The sequence below is a fragment of the Agelaius phoeniceus genome, chromosome 3 (genome assembly GCF_051311805.1).
Source record: "Agelaius phoeniceus isolate bAgePho1 chromosome 3, bAgePho1.hap1, whole genome shotgun sequence".
In the NCBI taxonomy this organism is placed as follows: Eukaryota; Metazoa; Chordata; class Aves; order Passeriformes; family Icteridae; genus Agelaius; species Agelaius phoeniceus.
The window spans coordinates 77,173,521-77,196,617 of record NC_135267.1 but is presented as its reverse complement, the minus strand read 5'-3'; the positions used below and the strand labels follow the sequence as shown (position 1 = coordinate 77,196,617).

Here is a 23,097-nt window from a genome sequence, read left to right as displayed (position 1 = left end):
AGTCATGGCATATAATTTCTACAGAATTTATTTCAAACTGCTGATTTAATTAGGATACCAAAGTTTTATCAAAAAATGGATAGCATGTATGCAATCCACAGGGACAGATCTTCACACCTATGGTTCCACACTATCACAAAGAGTATTACTATACTGTGAAGATTCCCCAACTGTGAGCTCTTGGAATACTCATACACAGTAAACAAAGACAGGATGCGAAGGAGCAAAAGATACAGGCAAAACAACACAAAGTGTGTGCTCTGTATGCAGATGGAGAAAGTAAACCCTTAAATGTTCAGGAGAGAAAAAGAACAAGGAAGGCACATGATGAAACTAACAGACCAAAGTGCATAAGGAAGCATACCAGTACATGGAACTGTTGGTTCTTGAACACATTCTCTCCCGGTGATCTAAGTGTTAACAGATGAATGGTGAATCCACCATACTGGATAAATAAATAATTAAATTTTGAATAACCAATGTAACTCTAATTAAAGACTACAGTGAAGGTGGTTGTGTACCACCAGAACTGGTGGGTGATGAGCAAAACCAGCGCTGGAGCAAATGAAAGCCTGGCCCTGACGCACGAGAGATGGGATGGGACAGGATGGGACGGGATCTTTCCAGTCAGCTGAGGTCAGCAGCAGCGACTGGGGAAGGGGCAGTCACTTCCAGGATGATGCCCATCACTGCCTACCCACATCCTACTTCCTCTTCAATGCAAGCTGAAAATTAAAAGGAGCCAAAAATTCACCCAAGGGTGCCTCAGCACCCAAGGGCCGTGGGCAGAGTTGGAATAGCTGTCCCTACATCACACAGCTCTAGCAAGCCCTGCTGTGAGGCCAGGACTACCTGCCCCCCCTATCACCAGCAGGGAGGATGCCTCCCAGGCAATTTATTGTTACTAACCAGTTAAAAGGAGTGGCTTAGTTGGAAGTCTACTGCAAAATAATGCAATCGCCGTGTACACAGCTTCCCCAAAAGTTGTTGCTATGTTTTGCAACATGCACTGATATTCAACAGGAACATACTGTACCTCAATTTGTCTCTTTAGCCTGAACTCTGAATACTAAGAACATTGAGGTTTTCTCCTTCCTGACACTGCAGATCACATCTTTCCAAGGCCATTCCTTCTTCTAGATTTGTGGATCAACAGAAGAAAAAATCCAAACCAACTCAGTTTTGAACACACATATATAAGCACATCCATCCTGTGCAAAAAAGAACCTACCTCCCGCAATATAATATGCACATTAAAGATTTAACTTTGCTCCAGAATAACTGGATAGTTCTTAGCTGAAAAAATCAGAAATGAGAATCTCTTACTGGAGCCAGGCAGTGTTAGAGTACTTCAATCTATTACCAGATTAAGTCAGAATGAAAAGTTTGTCTAAATACTAAAAGAAGCTTTAAGGTCACTTCTGAAAATCTATCAAACAAATTTGGGTATAGTCATATACAAACATTTATATTTTCATTTTTATTCAAGAGTAATGCTGAAATTTTCAGCCCTCTATAGTTGATTCCTAAATAAAAATGTATTAGACACTTTTAAAATGAATTTATTTCACCAGTCCCATTTATACATTAGCCATAAGTTCTTGTAGTAAAAAGTATTTAGGTATGAAAGTATTTAAAAAAAAAACAAAAACCATTTAAAATACAACTTTTTTAATAAAATCCAACAGGTTTTAAACATTCCTTTCACATTCTCATTAAGTATTTCCATAAGGCACATGTATAGACATTTCAAAGGAGCATTAATTACAAACCTTCCAAATCTTTACAATGTTTATAAAACTCTGTCTTTGGAAAAGCATACAATGGATAATATACAAACATGAATGGCAAGTTTTAGACAGAACTGTAAATGAAACCTTTATGCATACTACCCAGGCCTTAGTGACTTGCCTCCACTGGGGAACAAACTGTTACTGGATACAAAGTAGTGTTAAGACTACTCTGCATGAAGTACTTAAATGCACTTTCTTGTTAGCAAAAAGCCTGGAAGTTCCAGGGTAAACACAAATAATTCTCCAAATTTATTTAAAAAACTGTTTCTAGTAAAAATTATTTAATCTCCCAAGTGTAAAAGGCAAGGAAAATACTAAGCTGCTACTGGGTATTTCAGAAGTGGCAAAGTAGAGTTTTTTGAGTAAAATTTACAGAGCAAAAAGTTGCCTTTTAAAGTGGACAGTGGTTCCTGGTTTTAATTTACCCTAGACAAGATGAGAAGCATTTAATCACAGCATCCCTTTAAAAAAGAAAAAAAAAAAAGTCAGTTAAGATTTGTTATGTTGCTTATAAACATCTAAACCATTACCTATTTAAAATGACAAATATGGCAGAAACTCAAGACATATCAAGAGTTGATCAAATGCAGGATCTAAAGGCCAGGCTCAGGCCAGGTCAGTGCCAGGGTTCCGTGCTGTTTGCATTGCAGGCCATGCTGAAATGCAGACACAGCACTGTGGGAGGCTGAGCAAAGGGCAGAGCCTGATTTCACAAAGGCTGCCCAGCAAGGGCTCAGCCAAGGAGCACCCAGTCCCCAGCAGGGCACAGCTGCCAGGGCTCCAAGCCACATCGGGGCTGGACCGTCACAGTGCAGGAAATAAAGCACAGGCTGAAGGGTTGGAATTATGCACTGACAGTGCAGGATGGAGAGAGCTGGTTCAGCCTTAAGGTTTGGAAGTTCTGGAGGGTTCCATTTTTTCAATCAACAATAAACTGTTTTCTGACTGTTACACTCAGATCATTCCCTTTAGTCTCCATTTTTTTTCATTTTCCCAGAAAAGTAACCAACTTACTAAAGAGTGTACGTTACTTACTTAAGAGTGTAAGCAACAGAATTTGTATTCTGCTGCTAGTCAGTTTCAAAAAAAATAAAGAAACATACTATCATCACTCCCTAAAGTCACTTAGCTGTATGGGTTTTGTCTTTGTTGCATTTGTTGTTGTTTTCATTTGGGTTTGGTTTGGTGGGGCTTTTTGTTGCCAAGCCAAACAGGAGAGCTACCATTAATTTAGGAAGAAACAAACAGAAACCAACAACCCCCACCCCAACAAGCCCATGAACAAGTAAAATGTTCTGAAGAGCAAACCATGAAAAGAGTTAAACCAAGGAATGATAATTTCATGAAATCAAGAGAAATGCATACTTTAAACAAATGACATAATACTGTTCTCTGGCCCTTAGCACAGTTTAGATCATTGTTCCCATAAGAAAGGCAGTCTATATAACAAATTTATCATATCACTCCACATAAGCAAATAACTCAGTAATTCTTAAAGAAATCACAGTATTACTGAAAGCAGTCAGTATAAAATTCAGTTCTTTGGCTCATAAAATCTAACAGATAAATAAACCCAAAGAAATTAAGTGATGCATATAACATAATGTTTTTCTGCCCAGAACCTAGAAGTACTGCTGATAGGGAAGAAAAAGTCAGAGACCAGAAGCTCAACTTGCTTTCTCTACAGAGAAAGCAATTAAAAAAAAAAGACAAAAAGAAGGAATGAACCTACTGAGAACTCTCTCATGGCCACTGGACCTATAAGAATTCAGAATACTACTTCTGTCTGGGTTAGTCTGAGTTGTCAGAAATAGTAAAATGACAGTTTGAAGCCTGAGCTCAGTTATTTTATTCACTGTAATTATCAACAACTATCTTAAAAAAATCCTTCCTAGATGAAATCTGCAGCTTTAAAAAACCAGATTTTTTTGGCGATGCTATGGGAAAACACTAGATAAAAGGGACAGACAATACTTTGTATTCTTTTTCCCCACACCTCTACTACAGCAATGGAAGTGCTTAATTAAAAAAAAACCCCACTGTCAGGAAGACCAAACTGCATTTTACATGAATCACAGAAAAAACACATTCTTACATTTGATTACTTGCATGTGTTTTCGCTATGTGTTTGGTCTGCTTTCATTCCCTTTTTGTACACACAAGAATGGAAGAAAAGAGAGGAGCTTGCCAAAATGAAAATAGAGCATTGCCTTTGCCCCTCCTAAAAATGATGGAGGAATTCAGAAACAGAAGCTGCCACTATATTGCTTGTTTGCTATTAACTAGGATCTCAGATCCATAAGTTACCTTTAATTTTAGTACCAGAAAATGCCTATTGCATCACTGTATTGTTAAATCATTAGAAACATTATTTAAACAAAACCATGATTCATTTTCAGTGGTGGAAACTTGAGAAATTTATTAAAGAGAATTACTATGTATTGTACTTCTATTTAAAGCTTATATTAAGCATGAATTTTAAGTTCAGCTACGCCATTTTCTAAAAATTAAAAAGTTCTATTTTTCCACACATAAAGTACTTTATGCCTTTCCCCAGCATAAAGGTAACTGACTTTTGTTAAGATGGAAATTATTATGCAGACTCACCTTGCAAAAGGAATATAAGACAGACTATACCTGAAAAAAAGAAGGAAAATGTATATTTTCAGAATGTTTATGTCTCTCCTGGAACCAGATTATTTCACTTTAGGCCAGCACTAATAAAAGCAACTGTTGTAACAAAATTTTAAACAAGATTACCTATTCAATTTAATGCCTAACTGAGAAAAGAGGACATGTTTGGACAAGAAATAAACAGTGACATGGATTTGGTGGTTTACTTTTTCTTTGTTTGGTTGAGTTTTTTTCTTTTTTTTTTAATGTAGTTCATAACTTCCATTGCACATCAACTTAAAAAACAGATTTACTAGTGCCAAATCCAAAAGGAATAGAAAATTTGTGTGAAAATGGTACTCAAGAAGATAGAGAACTTCTTCCAGTTTAAAAGACAATCTAAATTACTATGGAAATATACATCTAATCATATTATTTATGTAACTAAACACAGATACATGCTGTAGGATGAATAATATTCCACAACTGTGACACTCAGACAGCTGACAATTCTATTATTCTCTGAAACTTGCTTCTCACAAGCCTCCAGGCAGTGTTGTGTTCTCATGCCCAGCCTGATCAAACCCCAGGACAGTTAACAAACTGTCTGATGCAAACACACAGAGCACAGTCTGAGCTGGAGGCCTTCCCTCTATCTAGCACCATGCCCAACAGTCCCTGTCCTGAACAAATGGTTCCTTGTCCTCAGACCCACGTTCAGTACAGACTCTGTGTACTCAGGGCAAGTTCAAGCAAGAACTGTGGTCTGTGGTCACCTTGGGCTGCCTGAGAATGAGCATCTGGGACAAGGACACCAAGTAATTCACCTGGGACAAGGACATCGAGTGTGTATCTCTGTGGAAAAGGCAGTAACTTCCAAAACTTCTGCCAGGCTTGCAAGCATTCACCTGACTGCACTCACACACTGCCAAACCCAGCCCCCGAGCTCCTGGTCATCACAGCACCTGCTGCACTAAATTCACCCTCTCACATCCACCCACTCTTTACCCAGTATATTCCTGGGGCAGGACGTACCCTATGAAAATGTTTTTTAGTTTCTTTCATTTCAAAAATAAAAAACTAGTTAGAATTCAAAAAAGAGGAGAGTATACTTCTACAATGCAGAAAAAGCAGGACAATTTTTTTTGCATATGTATTCCTTTCATAAGGCTTCAGATAAGTTCACACGTTGCAGAATATACTTCAAATTACCATTTTCGCAAGACGATTGAATATAGATTTTGCTGGAGTTACACAACCTAGCTGAGAAAAAACAGATTGAGGCTAGCATTTGGGCACACTTATATGTGAATCATATATATATAGGTTTATAATCATGCGGGTGTAGGGACAGGGAGAAGAAATTAAAAGGAATTTTAAGAATCTTACCAGGTCATTGCCAAGAACTGCAATATGCAGAATAACATCGCCAAACCTTTTTTGTTCCACTAAACAAAAATAAAGCAAATACTGCAAATTAGATTATTTTGCACCACACCAGTCTATATTGCAAGCAATTGGCACAGACTGATCAATCAAGAATAGAGTTGACTGACAATGCCTAAATTTCCTTGTCTTAGTTTGCTGTTTCTTTCCCAACAACTCTCCATTCATTTTATTCATCACTCCATTAGCACCATGCTATGTAAACCTCTTCTAGCTTTGGAAAGACCTAACAACATCAGTGTTAACACTCACTCACATCATGGTACTTCTGCAAATATGGAAGTTCATTCCAGTGAGATATTTACTTCTACGGAATGCAACTACAGTTAGTTTTCAACCAAGATGCCTGAAGATACTTCTGGGTTTTTTCTGTTGTCTTAACCAGCTTAATATTCTGTATCCATGGCTTCTGCAGACAGCTATACACTCTCTGGTATTTTCTGACATAAATATGCACCACTGAAACAAAACAATATTTGAGCTTGGTTTTCTTAGTTTTTATTCTAGAGGTTTGCAGACTGAACCAATGCTCTAGATTTTGCATTTTCATCTACATCACAGGTGGAAGGATGCATTTGCTTTTATAGCCAGCAGGCTCATCACTCCACCTGAGCTCAACTGCAGCCAACAAAAACATCACACAGGAGTTCACCTTTCCTTCACCCCTGAACTGTATCTTAAAGCTACAATACAATTAATAAACTAACCAACTGAGATTGCTTTTTAGAAAAAAAAGTATTCTCACTTACCCAGAATACAGCACACAGAGTCAATATTAGGCAAAGCTGGGGTGAGAAGGAGAGACAAAGGAAAAAAAGAATAAATACTCAAATACACAATGAAGAAAGTACAGTAATCCCTCCCATGTTTTCAATGGGCAATCAGCACTTTAAAACTGACTTATGAAACAAAGGCTGTCTCACAGTGACTCTATGATGAACTTCATGGTGTTTTTCAAAGCACAGTATGAGGTATACATGGCCAGAAGGGCTGGGACAAGTCTTGAAAGGAAGACAAGGCAGGAGTTGAGTTGAGGAACCAGGAGTATAAGCCGGTGTGTGCACCCATATTTGTTGATTCTATTAAGAGGTGGGCTTAGATGATAAAGCTTTACTGAAAGGAATCAAGAAGCCTGGTAACTGCTCCTCTCTTATTCCAGTACATACCATCATTTTGAACCTGGTATTCATAACACCTGTCTCTGACAAGAAAGATGTGTGCATCGCTACCAACAACCCTTTATTAAAAACATCCATTCTCAATTACAGGATCTGGCAAATACAGGCTATGCCTCATCTGCCAGTGCTTTTTCATCTTCTGACACTAATGAAGAGTCCACTAGGGAGCAGCTGCCTCAGGTACAGTGAAAAAGCTCACATGAAGCTTTGTTCGAGGTACTGAAACACTTGGGATGGAATGTTACAATGATAATCGTTTACTATGCCAAATAATCATACCATTTGTGCAAGCTTAACCATCACTTAGAACTTTTCCACTAGATCTTATCTGGCTTCCTCCATTTTTCATTACACATAGTACAAAACAGAACAAAACCACAAATCAACTTTCACTTGAAAAAAAATTTGTTGGTGTTTTATTGAAAGGAAGAAAAGTAATACATGCTTGAAATTTTCCAAACACATTTGTGACTCCTGAACTGCCTACAATTCTAGCTTTGTGTTAGCATGGGGATTAAAACAGTCAAATTCATCCAGAGTTTTCAAAACTTTAAATTTACCAGTTCTTCTGTGTTTTACTGAAATTTCCATACTAAAAGTCTTGACTCTCATCCAATGTTCACATTCACTATTAGATGAAACCTTTCATTCTCATTTTCCCAACCTTGCTGGTAGCCTCTCTGCACAGGTAGGTCTCTGATGTGTGCTCTGCTCTCTGCTCTCCTTCCATTTCCCTGATGTGCTTTGTTTTTACAGCCTTCAAAGTTATTTTTTTTGTCACGATGTCTGAGCACAGTGGATGACAGGATCATCAGAGCAAAATGATTTTTGTGCCTGCTGTTCTAAGAGTCTGGCCTAGGCTCTCAGCTTCATTGGAAAAAGCCCACAGCTGTAAAATGTTAAAGAATTTATGCTCAGAAAATACAGACTCTAGCAGAACTGGAGATATTCTTGGACATTTTTAATTCACTCCTACAAAACATACCCTTCCTAGGACTTGTAACTTGGTATGAGTTGGAAATAGTGACAGAACAAAACAAGAACACTCAAACAAAACAAAACAAACCTCTACTGAACAAAGCAAAGTCCAAGCAATGATCAAGTGACTTCCCCAAAAGACAGGGGCAAATGTAAGCTTCTCAAAAGAGATAATAACTATTTTTCATGTGGGTGTGTGAGATGAAAAACATACAACCTCCATATGACAGCCATCCAGAAAGAATTTATGAAGACTTTCTTACTCACTAAACTAGAAAAACAAGTTATATGATAGAGAGAATAGGAAAGCCAACTACATTTCAAAAATCAAAGTTGAAACAAATCATAGGAGCAAGAGAGAAAAGTATTAAACAGAGAAGCAGCAAGGGGAGAAATTTATTTTAACTACCTAATATAGAGATTCCTATCCTTAATATAGGGATAGGAATTCTGATACTGGGGAGAAGGTTTTTTCCATCCTCCTGGAAGAAGAAATGATGGTCATGGAAGTAAAGGAGCCAGGGATGTCACAATGGAGAATCTCAAAGGTGAACATGTGGCCTCCCAGACTTTGGGGAAAAAAAATTAATTTTCTCCATTGCTTTGAAAGTGCTGAACCACTGACCTTTACAGACCAGCTGCAGCCAAAAAACAACTGTCAATCTACACTTGATGGCCACTGACTTTCCACAGTAGCTAAAAAGTCTCTCCCCTTGTTCTTGTAGAAAATATTTTAGAAAATAAATTAAAAATAATTAACCTGCCATTATCATTTAGTAAGAAAGATTTCATGAGGAATATTTTACTCCAAATGATTAATTAAAAAATCATAAAGAACAAAAACACACATGTTCAGAGAAAGGAGCTAGATGATCTTTGTGACATACAGAGCGAGCTTAACAGCTTTACTGTCATTTCTCTGCAGAAGGAAGAGGCAGACTGAGAAATAACCTCCCTTTAGAAAAGCATCAAATTTAGCTTTGAGGCTACAGGAAAACTTTTTGATAAAAGGAAAGAAAGATAGTATATTTACCAACATCACAATCGTAGCTATTAATCGTTTTGGATCAAACATTGCTTTCAGTTGCTTCAATGGCCCCATCAGGAAACATGTACTAATAGGAGATAAAAAACCAAAACAAATTGTAAATCATTTTCAAATAACTCTTTCTAAAAGACAGTAGGTAATTGACCCGTTTTCCAACAGATAGATGACTACAAAGGTTTTAAAAAAAGATATTTCAGTGCTTAGCAACAGAGACTAACTAGAACAGAAGGTGAAATACTCCATGAATTTAGCCCTGGAAACAGTTTATGAGTCACCCTTGGTCACGAAATTCTTTCCAAAATATTACCATAGTGAAAAAAAAAAAGTAACAGGCAAATACAAGAACACTTATATTGGTTGAGATAAGAGAGGACAGTGTGACAATGATATACTTAAGGAATAACAGAAGCAAAACAGTTTTTATGAACTCTTCCATCAAGTAAGAAAAAACACATTTCAACTAATAATCTGCTTGATGGTGCTGAATGCCATTTATAAATAAAGGCGATTAAGAAAGCAGTGCAGTTACAGTTAATTTTAAATCATGTTAAGAGATACTAAATGGGGGGAGATTGAACTATGACTATAAGTAGCTCTACATGAATTTAGAGATGGGTGGGTGGTCAAAGATGTTTTGATTGTTATTTTAAGATGGCAAGCACCATAATAGAAAAAAAAAAAGAAGGAAAAAAAAAAAAAGATGAGCAAACTCAACTGCAGAAGTAAATGAGATCATATCCAAGATTTCAGGAAACATAATGGAAACAAGTATAGCGGTTAGAGCTTTTTACATTACCAAAACAAAACATTTTAAGTATAGCAGAGTTATCAAGTTGAAGTCTAGTGAATTTTGTGTTGAAGCTGTTATAACAACTGACTTGCCAAAATAATGTCAAGATTACAAAGACCAACCTGCTGTAGGAAATTTTTGTTTAATAATACATACTTTAACCCAGGCAGAATGCAAGTAGCCACAATCAAGATTACAGGGAAGTTCTACCTCTTTTAGTTAAAATCAGCAAGCAAAAAGGCAGAAAAGTTCAGTAGTTTGTATTAATCCTCCTGCTTTTTTCTACTCTGTAGTTAACTAGAAGGGAGAATGAAAACCATCAGCAACACCACATGCTGTACCTTTTTATGCAAAGAAATGCCATCTGAACTAAGAGTTCACAACCTCAGGAGTATTTCTCTGGCTTCAAATATTTGAGATGAGTCTCTTTCTTCCTTGTCATTCTGCTTTGTAGAAAACACAACAATTTAAAGAAAGAGTTCAAATGCCTGTAATCTTGTGGTGGTCTGAATGCTTTTCTACAGAGCAGAAAACCTAGTCTAACTCCTTTTCTAGTAATTCTTTTTTTATATGAAATGAAGCAGGAAAGAACTTGATAGAGTTTCCTCCTGAAACCAATCATAAGCCTTCTATGACAGAAGAAATATGGGAATCCACATTCCAAGCAGCAAATAAAACTCAATCTTCTACATCCAACTGTTCTCCTACCAGCAACTTTGCACAATGTATCTCCTTCACATTTTTTATCTTATGGAGACAGACTTCAAATGTCCATATTAAATGAAAAAAAAGTTTTCACAATTCAATAGAAAAAGAAAAGTTTTATATTCATTGCAATCCAAACTAATTTCTTCTCAGTATTTTTCCATCTTATCTGCTGAGCCATAAAATTAAATTAAGACAAAAAAAAAGGGGACATGAAAAACTAGAAGAAAATATTAGCTAGTGGAAGGATAGTGATGAGAAAAATGAAGTGGTAAAAAGGAATTACATTTTGGCCACATAAAGTAGGCAGAAAAAAATATAGAAAGCAAAATTCATTGTTTGTAATCTGATTCACATTGAGAAGACCAACATCACAAGAGCTGCACCAGAGATGAGAAGAGATTCCATATGGAGCAGAAAAAAAGGCTGGAAATAAATTCTAGACATCTTCCAATTAAACAGAATAATTCTTTTAGATACACCATTCTGTAGAGACACACTCATCATCCCTGAGAACAATCAAGTATCATTGTTTTCATGTGCATGGTTAGAAAACAATAGTAAAATCAAGCTAGAGGGGACTAGACAGGCTAGTAAGAGTGGTGACTGCATTTTGGTTTAAATACAGACTTGCAAAGAAGCCTGGAAAAGTTTAAATCTGCTTGTCAATTTGGGATTTCATTGTCATCTCCTACTGTTCTTAGAACACAGCTGCCTGTTTTTTATATCCAAAAGGAGTATTGAATGAAAAATGGGCCTCTTCTTTCTTCTAATTTTAGCTGGAGTGCAGACTAAAGTTTTTCAGCATTCTCCTGAAAGAAATACTAGTCTGGAAAAACTTTCCTCTTAACTCAATTAGACTTCATTAGTACTAAGTTTCTAAAATGCTCATTTAATTTGAAGAAGTGAAAATTTACACAAAGTACCAGGTAAAAACAACACAACCAAAAAAACTTATCCCAAACCAAAACCAAAGAATAGAGATTAAGACAAGGGAGAGAAAGGCAAACACTTAGCTTTGCCTATCTCCAGTATTCACTTTTTGTCTTGTCAGAGTATGAGATGGAATAGTTCTACAATTGAGACTCAATGTCAGTATAGACATTATTGTCTCCTAACATATTTGTTGAGGAAAAGCAGAACCTTCACGTTTCTCAAATGTTAATGCCACATTAACATTTGAGTTCTAACAGATTAACAATGCTTTGATTCAAAAGTTAAGTTACTTGACTAAACTCAGACTCCATGAAAGTCAAGACCAGACTCCATGGGGTTTGAGTCCCATGACCATGCCTCAACTACACTAAGATAATAAGAGAAGGAGGAAAAACAGAATTTGAAAATACCTTAAGGACATTATGTTTCTTATGTGTCTCTCAAACTGTGAAAGCAAAGTTTTCAATCTTAAGAGGGCCCCTTTTAGAGGCAAATCTTTTAGGACTGCTATGTGGAACATTTCAAAGAATCAGAGAGTTTAAAAATACACTATGAGCAAATGTTAGATTCTGCCTTCAGCCTTACAGTCAAAACAAGGATTTCCTGAATGTTTCCTTTTTGAAAGTTTTCTTGGACACATGATGATCTCTCTGTTAAAAGCAAAAAGCTCCTTCCAGTAACAAAGTATCCACACAAAGGGCAAACCACCAGTTTGCTCCTGAAGCTGAGGTACTTCTGTACCTGGAAGAAGGACTTAGATGTAAAAAGTACAAAACATTCAGCTAGCAATTTGTTATTCAGACTTCAGATACCAGCTGTGATGTGCCCACGAACAGTTGTGTAAGGTAACTGATAAACAACAAAACTGTAAAACAAACAAGTTTTTGTTATTAGCATTCAATATAAAACAATGTTGTTTACACACAACATAGCACTCTAGAGTAAAAGCAAATAGAAATGTAGCTGAAAAGGAGGGTACTTTTCTAAAACCAATAACTCAGAAATCATACCTGGCGAGAGCAGCAATATTTCCCAGGGTGTAGAACACTGCAAAAAGTTTGATCCCCTTTGGGAGCCATAGCAATGCTGTTCCCTATAAAAGACAGGTTGTTGGCACGTTTGCAATTAATTCAATTTATTTAGATTTTATAGTCCATAAATACAACTTCATACTATGAAGAACATTATTCTGACATACACTAGCAGAGCACACTGCTCTCAGAGTTGCAGCAATTACTCCCCAGCACACTTCTATTGCCACCTGCTGGCAAACAGTGGGTTGGTTCACTGCATTTCTGGATATTTTTACAACTAGGCAGTTTATTTATATTTATTTGTACTGTTTACATCCTAATTCACAACACTTCCACTTTTGTTACAATGCTCCACTGTACATCCTACACCTCTGCACACAAGATAAAATGTCATAAAGCTGCACTAATATTCACCATCTCCCTTCTCCTCCAATCAACCATTTAGACTTGCAGCTTAAATACACACTGAGGCTGAATAGAAACATTTTAGAATTCTTCCAGATATCTCTTCTTTCCACTGAACTTAAAAAAATCTGAAGCCTTCTGCTGATCACAGTTCCCTATGATGGTCAGGGATAAAAGGAATCATAGGAAAGGGACCTGAAAGATCACCTAGATACAACCTCCCACTAGACCAGGCTGCTCAAAGCCCCATTCAGCCTGGCTTTGAACAGTGCCAGGGATGGGGCATCCACAGTTTCTCTGGACAACCTGTTCTAGTGCCTCACAATAAAGAATTTCTTCCTTATATCTAACCTAAATACCCCTGTTCTCAATTTGTACCCATTACTCCTTGTCCTATCACTACATCTCCTAACAAAGAGCCCCTTCCTGGCTTCCCTGCAGACCTACTTCAGATACTGGAAGGCTGCTATGAGGTCTCCACACAACCTTCTCTTCTCCAGGCTGTACAGACCCAACTTTCTCAGCCTGTCAGAGCCTAAAGAAAGCCTCCACTAGAAGCAAAACAAACTGTGATCTGCACACTGCGTCCTGAAAAAACCCAACCAAACAAAAAAGCAACTGCATTCTACTCAATTGCAATTTCAGTGGAAGTCTGTGGTGAAATGAAAGGAAAAGAGCAAGGAAGAAAGGGAGGGAGGAAGAAAGGGGAAGGAAAAGGGAGAGGAAGGAAAACAGAGAAGAAGGACAGGACTTCCCTAATGTTGTTTCAGCTGTTTATGGGAGTTTCCATGCAGCTGAAAAACTGCCTTCTTGTGCAAGTTACCTGTGTCAAATTTTGACAGAGCCAAGCAATTAATAGATCTCAACTCTTAACTGCAGGCTGCAGACTCCTGCCAGCCCCTAAAGTTCAGGAATGAACACATGATTTGCTGACTGTAAAACCACCAGGAGTGCAGCAGGTTTTTCAAGTGTCAACACACAACCACACCCATTGATTTGTTGAGTGTGACATGCTACACTTGTGGTTTCTTCAGCCTTTAAAAACCTTTAAAGCTTCCCCTGTCTGTTTTCCTTTTATTAGAGAGAAAAAAAAATAAGATGGGTACACACCTCTTTGCTAATATACCAGGTGCAAAAGTAGAGCATTAGAGCATATTTTGTCAGTGTTCAAACCTTTTAGTAAGAAAATGTATTATGCTACAGTAAAAATGCTCACTTCTGTAATTGGAAGAAAAATGACCAAAATCATAATTTAGAGATCAACAACCAATTATACATTTAATGTCCAGTTAAATAAAAGCACACAAAATATAGAATGCAGGATAAAGCAAACACGGAATCTTACATAAAAGAGGAATATGAATGAGGTTTAGCTCTAGAAAAATAATAAAGCCCAAGGAAGAAAATAACTTTACTTACAAGAAAAGAACATAAAATGCCAGCAACAAAGCATATGGCAAACCATCTGACTCGAGTTCCAAAGCTGAGTGTTGAGGCATCAAGGACCTTAATAAGAAGAGAGGAAAAAGACGATATTACACATCCAGTTTAGAACAATCTAAAGGACAATTTTTTCTCTACCACTGAAGCCCTTAATTTCAAACAAAATAATTTTAGCCAGAAATATTAATTTTACCTTGCTTAACAGTTTTTGGGTACTAATTCTTTCATGTCACAAAATCATATTATCAATCTGGAACATATGGAAACATATTTACAAACAAGCAAAAAAGACAAAACCCATAAAGGTATAGCCTGGCATGCAAGCAACACTACTTCACTTTCAAACAGGTTTTTTTAATCACTACACAACTGAAAATAATCACAGTTGTATCAAATCAAAAGAACGAATGGACCTTCCAGCAATTTGCAAAGGAATGAATTCATTTGTGCAACACTGTAGGTTCCTATAGACATTAACACCTTTTCCTGTTACTAGAGAGGATCCCTTGTACATATTAATGCCAGTATCCACTGCAAGCATTACAACTCCAATTTCTCTTCCAATTACCTTCCTGAAAGTGTAGGCAAATTAACACAGTTTGTCTGATCAGACTAAGCTAACTTGCTGAAAGGGAATATTTCACTTACTGCTTCTGCAGAGTGACTCCAGGACCTAATGAGCTGAGCTACCTGACACAACTCCTGACATGAGAACAGAATTAGTGTTCCTTCTATTCTGATGACTTGGCTAATGAGCCAAGCCAGCTCTGCAAGCTGTCAGAAATGCAGCAGGGCTGATGTAAGGAAAAAGGCAGGGCCATGTAGCTGGCAGAAAGGACCCTTTCAGCAGAAGTGATTTGTTAGATATGCTCAGCTCATCTCCATCCACGCTGTAAGAACAATACATTTCATCTTACTCCAGGTCACCACAATTAAATGTACTTTCTGTTCTAAACTGGCCTATTAAGTGAAGTGTTGCTTCAGCTTACATAAAATTACTTTAAATGAACAACTTTCCTATTTGTTCAGCCGTCACGGGCAAACTTGCTCTCCTGTTATTTAGTCAACAGGTATTTTAATCAAGACTTATTAACCAAATATACATTATATACTCTCCCCAGCCAATGATATTCCTCTTTATCTCCTGAGAAATTTCTCTTTCAGGCAGTGGTAAGCTAACCAAGGAAACCTGGTTATTGCTTAGAATAATTTCACATTTGTACAAATGAGGAATCTGTACCTAGTTTAATAAAAAACTGCAACATGCACACACACATAAAGGTGCTGTGATGACAGAACTTCCCAAAGGTCAGAAGATGTAGCTTACCTTGCTAGGTCCAACACTTTATCCTTATGCATGCATTAAAGAAACAGACAAAAACAGTAACTGAATGATGGTTTAGTATTTTAAATCATATTTGACAGAGTCCTGAATGCCTGCATTTTTAAGAAGAGTATGAACAACTGAAGATACCCATTTCAATCATGCCTTCAGTTACAACTATTCATACAACTAATCACAAACACACATACACACAAAAATAAAGAGTAAAAATCCTTCCCATCTGTGTTCAGAAATGAAGTGTAGATAGGCCAATAATATCAGTAAACCCAGCACACACATTTCAGATTGCCTAGAAAACAGGGAAAGGATGAAGATAAATCCTTTATTCAGGTGCATCAGGTCACTGCTGCTACTTACTGCTCTTCTACTTCTAATCTTATTATCTGACAGTGCTCCTGAAGTGACTACCAGGAGACTTCATTCTTCAAATAAATTTGAAAAGAGCTTTATTTTCAGTTAAATCCCTACCAGTTAAGAGGTGAAAACAAACAAACAAACAAACAAAAAACCAGCACAAGAAATAAGAGAACCACACAAAGGCTTGGAGCAGAAATTACCACAAACCCCAAAAAGTTTGATGCATTTTATGGATTTAATTCTTAAAAATTGACTGACAATATATGCACATGAACTGCAGGAAGATAAGCTGTGGCATGAGGGCTGCCAGTGCATTCTGTGTAATAATAAGACTAAATACATTAAATGGTATTAAAATGAGGGCTCATCCTTCCAACCACTCCCAATGATATCACCATTTATGTTGTCAAGACAAACCTATTTAATACAGTGTTTGAAATCCTGAAACTGGGGATCTGGTAATGCATTTTCTTAGTCCCTAAGACCTAACGGGACTGAGGGGAGACCTCAGTGCAGTCCACTGCTTCCTCATGACACGAAGCAGAGGGGCACACACTGATCACTTATCTGTGGTGACCAGTGACATGACATGAGGGAACAGCTGTAGCTGTGAAAGGAGGTTTAGGCTGGATATTAGAAAAAAGCTTTTCACCCTGAGGGTGGCTGGGCACTGGAACAGGCTCCCAGGGAAGTGATCACAGGCCTGAGAGAGCTCAGGAAGCATTTGGACAATGCTCTCAGGCACAGGATATGACTCTTGGGGATGGTGCTGTGCAGAGCCAACAGCTGGACTCGATGGTCCTTGTGGGTCCCTTCCAAGTCAGGATATTCTACAATTTCTATTTTTTGGGTTTCACGGAAGCAATGGAACTCATTGCCTTTCCAAGACGCCTGTTTTCACCACTGCAGAGAAGCACCTTGCTGCAAAAGTTGAGTCACAGATACCCAGTTCAGCTGTGTAAACCAGGCACCAGCTTGTGCTCAAATGCCAGGCTCCCTCTAGAAGCTGAGGACCTGACAGTGCAGGAGCCCTGCCACACGTGCTGCAGGCAGTACTTTCTATACCAGGGACCATGGAACACCCTGAGGCAACAGACTATGAACCCTAAGAAAAAGGAAGTCTAAACTGCCCTCACAACAAAAGCAGGAATCAACGCAAAGGTGCTAAAGATTCTTTTTGTGTGCCTGACATAAATTATACAGCAAATCCCAGATTTCAGATAAAAAGAATTGTCACTGCAGTCTATGGTATTTGCATAAGCAAAAGCTTTTACTTAGGAGGCTGAAATAATTTCCAGGCATGTTCCACATCTGTAGTTTGTGTGAAGAACAGTAGTGGTGGCAAGGGAGTTCCTGTAAAACATAACCCTTCTTGCTATACTGCTTATCAACTTGTTTCTAAGAACAAAAATTAAACTGAAATCAACAAAAGGAAATCCTTAGTTTTCTATTGCTAAGCTTTAATGCCAAATTCCTGGGCAAGAAGCTTTTTATTCACAGGCTATTTCAAGCTAATAGTATATGAAAGAAATGACCAAGACTTCCAAAAATCAAGAGGAAACATCAAGTGGAAACCGGAGTCTGGAATGGAGACTTTCTGAAACATAAGGAACAGGCTTGCAATAACAGCATCACTGCTGAAGAGTTTACAATACACACACAATAAACAGCATGAATGATAATCCACAAGGCTGCTTTTGATCAAAAATAAATAGTTCTTGTGGCTCTGAGCACCCACCTAGGCTCCCTCCATATATTACTGATCTTATAACAGTTTTCCACATGGGCAAACAGAAAAACAGAACCACTTTATTTTACTAATCTAGAAGTTAACAATTACATCTTCTCTCAATGGTAAAAATGCAAGTAATGGAGAAAATGCAGAAAAACGCTGAGTAAATTTGCAGAATTCAGTTTCTAAACCACAGTGAAACAATATTTATAGTGATATATTTTCATCTTTCCCTAACAGGCCTCCTTATATGTATTTCTATCACCAGTTGAGATTAAAATACAAGAAGTGTAACATAAGAAATTAAATATAAGAAATTTTATATAAGAAATGCAATATACAATTTCTTATAAAAATATAAGAAATACCTGGTCTATTCCTCTGTTGAAATCTTATTGAGTGCTTTATGCAGCTGTCAGATTTCATGCAACATCCAATGTGTCACATGGACTGCTTTTACATTAGTTTTGGTGTTGATAAAACTAAACAGCATAATGCTGCCCTGAAAACATCATCACACTGCTACATTTATTATCAATCTTTTTGGTAATTCATTCATTTTTTTCAATATATTTAGAATAATGGATCTAATTGCAGCAAGAAACAACAGCTGGTCATCTGAAGAGTTTAGAAAGTACAGAAAGACTTCACTGAATCATCACATAGTTCTTTCATTATAGACTTACATTCTACTTAGCAGGAATGACTTGTGACTTCATGATAATGGTTCTACCAAAACCAAAGGAAAGAATCCAGAGATATCTACGGACATGAACCATATGATGGCTATTACACAACTATCAGATATTCCAAAGAGAGGGCCTTTGTTTTCAGCCAAACACATGACTCATCTCCAGAAAGATCATGGAAACAGATGAAGATTTTACACACACAATGCCTAACCTCACACTTTCTTTCACAGCCCCACCTCTTACCAAGTGCTCCTCTCTGCATGGGTGCACATACTTTTTTTGCTCTAATACACACACTTTAAAAATAGTCAGCACCACTCAGCTCTAGCTTTAGTGAAGGTCACATATGAATATCCTCTCTAAAAAGAGGCTTGATTTCCACTGTTCTACAAACACATTGCTACCTCGAGAGAAAAAATACAGCTGAGAAGCTGCCTGATCTAAACACTTGAGTTTTTTGGTTTTTTTTAAGTCAAGGGGTATTTATTTATTTTAAAGATCTTTCTGGTTCACCTCAAGTGACACTCCCAAGACACATTTATAAGTTTTCTTCTACCATGTACCGGACAGGCTTTAAGTATAGGCAGATTTTTCTTATTTAAAGTCTTTTCTGGCTATAAGAGTATCATTACATGCAATAGTGAAATCCTATAGAGTTTAATTACTGACATTTAACAAACTAAACACATTCTTAGCTGAGTTCTCTCCTCAAGGTATACAACTCAAATAAAAAAGCATTAAATATGTAGGCCTTTATCTACTGATTGCCACCTTGAAACAACTATCACAGCACCAAATAAAGGAAAACTCTATGTCACTATCATGTGCCTTGTATGAAATGTGCCTGGTGATGGCAGAATAATCAATTCTCTTGGAACTGAACAGAGATTAACAGAAATGTAAGTATTTCTTTGATAATCCTGAGAAGAGCAGAAGGTGAAGCATCCCTCCCAAATGCTGGCAGCCAGTTCTGGTGTGAAAGGGCAAAGATTCTACACTGCTTCCAGAATCAGTGGACACAATTTAGGTGCTTTGTTGTGGCAGAGAGGCCAAATTCACGAACCTTGAAGACAAATGACAACTGGGTGCAAAACCAGGTGAAGCATGCCAGCAGCAAGCTGCCAGAAGCAATATCACCCCAGCTATGCTCAGTTTCTGCTGGTTCCCCAAGGTTTGTCAGCCGCAGCTCAGATCCCAGCTACATTCCAGCCTCCTCCACCATGCTCCAGCACGCTGGAACTAGCGAGCAAGATATTCCTTGATGTGGGGCACTTTGACCTGCAGTCACATGAGTTAAGAGGGAGCTAAAGGAATAAATGGTTCTTTGTAAGCATGCTCAGCTTTGCTTCAACCTAGAGATTAGTTCTCAGGAATGTATGGTCTCTAAACACAGTAAAAACGAAACAAAAAAAACTCGCTGACTATGACGAACATAGTGGGAAGGAAATAGAACAATTAAGCCATACTTAACGAGTAAGTAATTTCAGCAGAATGCAGACAAAACTATGTTTTGTTTGCTAAACAAAACCTTTGTTTCTGCAAATTTAAGGGCATGCGGGAACGGAGAAGCAATTTACACTGAATCGCAGACTCAGTCGGGTTGGAAGGGAGCATAGTATGTTATCTGCTCCCTGCTTAAGCACAAGAAAAACTTGTAGAAACCGAAGGACCCCAAGCCACCACCAACACAGCCAAAAACTTCACACATGAGTAATTGGCCAACACTCATTCTCCGGGCAGAGCCTGCTGCCCACACCGCCCGTCGCTCGGCGCACGCCGCAAACTTCGGTCTGTCCTTTGCCAGGCGATGCCTGCCCCGGTCGGGCAGGCACCGGCAAGCGGGGTGTGCGTGTGCGCAGGCCGAGGACGGCGGAAGGCGGCGGGGGGAGCACGGCAGCGCCCGGCCCGGTGCGGCTCCAGCGCCGCTCGACCCTCGCGGCCCCGCGCCGGGGAGGGGAAGGGAGAGCGGGCTCTCGCCGGGCCGTACCTGCGCCGTCAGTCCCTGCTCCTCATCGTCCTGCCCGGCCAGCACCCGCCGCAGCTTCTCCATGCCGGCCCTCCCAGGGCAGGGCAGGGCAGGGCCGCGCCGGGGCCGGGATGGGGCGGGACGGGGCCGCGCGCCGCCGGCCCAGCCAGGAAGTGACGCGCGCCCCGAGGCGGTGGCGGAGCCGCGCCTGCGCAGTGCCGGCCGTGTGCGGGGTGCGGCGGGGAGAGGCGGTGCAGCCCCGGCTGGAGGCGCCGGGCAGGAAGAAGGAAGGGCTGCTTCAGCCCGACCCCACCTTCATCGCCGCCCGCGGAATCGGCCTTCGCACGGCAGCGTGATTTGCGTGTGCCCGATGAGCACAGGACATAGAACACAGAACACAGCGGGTGCGCAGCGCCCCGGTAGAACCGCGTTGGGACACGCTGGTGCTGGGGTACCTCGTACAGGCGGAACTTCCTTAGCATCAGTTTCTGCCTGTTGCCTGTGGTCCTATTGCTTGGCACCAACGAGCAGAGCCTGGCTCTTGAAATGATGCACAGGAAGTTCCAGCTGAATACGGGCTAGAACGTCTTTACTATGCAGGCGACCTAGCACTGGAACAGATTGTCCCGAGAGGTTGTGTAGTATCCCTCAGTGGATGTGTCCAAGAACCATCTGGATGCGATCCTGTTCTGTGATTGCTCTGGTCATAATGTAGGGCTCTAATGTCCTGTATTCCTCCCCACCCTTGTGTTCTTTACCTTTGGAAGTGGGATGTTTGAATGAATACTGCTGAAAGGTTAAGATCAGGGGTTATAAGGAATCTTAAACAAGTGGTCCTACAGCGACCTACTGGGAGCATGGTAGAAAACAGAACGTAGAGCTGCTTTGGGGACTTGCCTATTCCACTTGAGACCCCACCTCAATTCTGCTGTGTGGTGCAAACAGCTCACGTCAAAGCAGCAGCTTCTGAAGGCCTCTGAAGGGAAGGGAACTTAACAGTGGGGAATGAATGCCCTTCGTATATTTTGAAAATATCCTGTGCTTCTGAAAATTCAACTGTGAACATCTTCCAACATGCCTGCATTGCTGACAGTGACAGGTAGTGGTGATAAAAAAACAAGGAACAAGGAAGCAAAAGCTGAAAAAGTTATCTTTTTTCTTACACCACAGTTCAGGAAACCCATCTCTTCTAATTTGTCTGCAGATCAACCTAAGTCACAAGCCACATGGTGGCTTCATCCAGCTTCATGGTAATTGTTTCTACTGTGACTTTCCAGATCCAGTCATCACTTCTCTAGGGACACAAAATAACCTCTCATAGGTCTCTGATCTAGAAAACTGAAGCATACAAAAACCAGTTACAGACAAGCTACTTCCCAGTGTGCTTGGCAGGCACCTGGTAGTAGCCAGGTGTGTGTGTGATTCACAGAACACTCTGAGCTATTGCAAAGCTTTGGAGGGAAAGGTAAAAGCCTTTATGGGCTCCCTGTGGCCAAAACAACACATATGCAAGGAAGTACCAAACAGCCTTGTGAGCTGTTCTCTGTGTGGCATCATACACTCAGATCAGGTAGTGCAGATGCTTGGGTTAGCTGATACAGTACTGGATACCCTGTCAAATGTTTAAACCTTTCTTGTTACTAACAATAATGTGGCTGAGAGCTGATGCTGATGTTTACCAAGTTACAGTATAAGACACACAAAGTAATAGATAGGTTACTGATCACATTGCTGGCTTTCTGGCTGCTGGCTTGCAGATGACCCATAGAATCAAGTGTGTACAAAAATACCTTGTAATCATTGCTTTCCATGGCTTCCCCATGAACAAACATAGCAATTGTTTTAGGATTTTAAGTCATCCTAGGTGCAAGGAGATATGGTATGTCTGAATCTGCAAGATAGGAACATTTGAGATAATCTTGCTACTCCCTTGGCACTGAAACAAGTTAAAATCTGGAAATCTTTCTGTCCCGAAACTGTGATCTCAGATCCAGTCAGAGCCCAATTGCAGTGACAGATTAGATGAGATTAATATCTTGTCCTGTCAGAAGACACCTTTAAGGTTTCACACTACCACAATTCTTCTTGAAAGAGGATACTGACATAATTTACATCACTTGATACCACTCTGAGAAGGCACCCCTTTAGTTAACACGTACCTTAGGACTAGAAACACGATTATGAAATTATTCCCATCAGCCTATAAATCAACATCAATTACAGCAAGTTACAGCAATGGTTCTCCTCTGAGTAAGTTATGTAGTAAATGCTTTCGAAATTATTAAATACTTTCCAAATTTTAAGTGGCTTACTTTGTACCTTTACATTTTTCTAACACAATGGACCAAATACAGCCACCATGTAAGTGCTGCCGTAACTGACACTGCCTTCTCTTGCACTAAAGGCTGGGTTTGGACCAGTTATCTCCATACAAGTTTCACTTAGTGAGAAAGACATGACCCAGATTTCAGACGAAACGAATAAGCGTAAAATTCCTAGTCTTGTTGCCATAGTTACTTGAAACCTGCTGTTAAAGAAGGTGGGAAGACAGGAAAAGGATGAAGAGTAGGAAGAGAAGAGAGCAATATTATGGTCAGGCTTAGGCCATGTGATAAAGAGAGGTGATGATCTGGAAG

At 39.2% G+C, this 23,097-nt stretch overlaps 1 protein-coding gene across 1 annotated transcript; it reads right to left on the bottom strand.

Moving 5' to 3' along the window:
• Positions 1 to 12: 12 nt before the first annotated feature.
• On the bottom strand, positions 13 to 20,655 carry SFT2D1 (SFT2 domain containing 1). Its single transcript, XM_054629452.2, has 8 exons — positions 20,483 to 20,655; positions 14,346 to 14,432; positions 12,498 to 12,580; positions 9,042 to 9,123; positions 6,602 to 6,637; positions 5,796 to 5,854; positions 4,401 to 4,430; positions 13 to 2,254 (listed from the first exon to the last, which is right to left on the bottom strand). The coding sequence occupies exons 1-8, from the start codon at positions 20,543 to 20,545 to the stop codon at positions 2,215 to 2,217; spliced, it is 480 nt and encodes a 159-aa protein (XP_054485427.1). The 5' UTR covers positions 20,546 to 20,655; the 3' UTR covers positions 13 to 2,214.
• Positions 20,656 to 23,097: the final 2,442 nt, after the last annotated feature.

Excerpts from the sequence above, each read along its gene's own strand:
- SFT2D1 (XM_054629452.2), bottom strand. The coding sequence starts at position 20,545 with ATGGAGAAGCTGCGGCGGGTGCTGGCCGGGCAGGACGATGAGGAGCAG. Across the intron at positions 12,581-14,345 it reads GCATTTTATGTTCTTTTCTT|GGAACAGCATTGCTATGGCT; the intron begins GTAAGTAAAGTT and ends TGTCTTTTATAG. Across the intron at positions 5,855-6,601 it reads CTCTGTGTGCTGTATTCTGG|TGGAACAAAAAAGGTTTGGC; the intron begins GTAAGTGAGAAT and ends ATTTTTGTTTAG.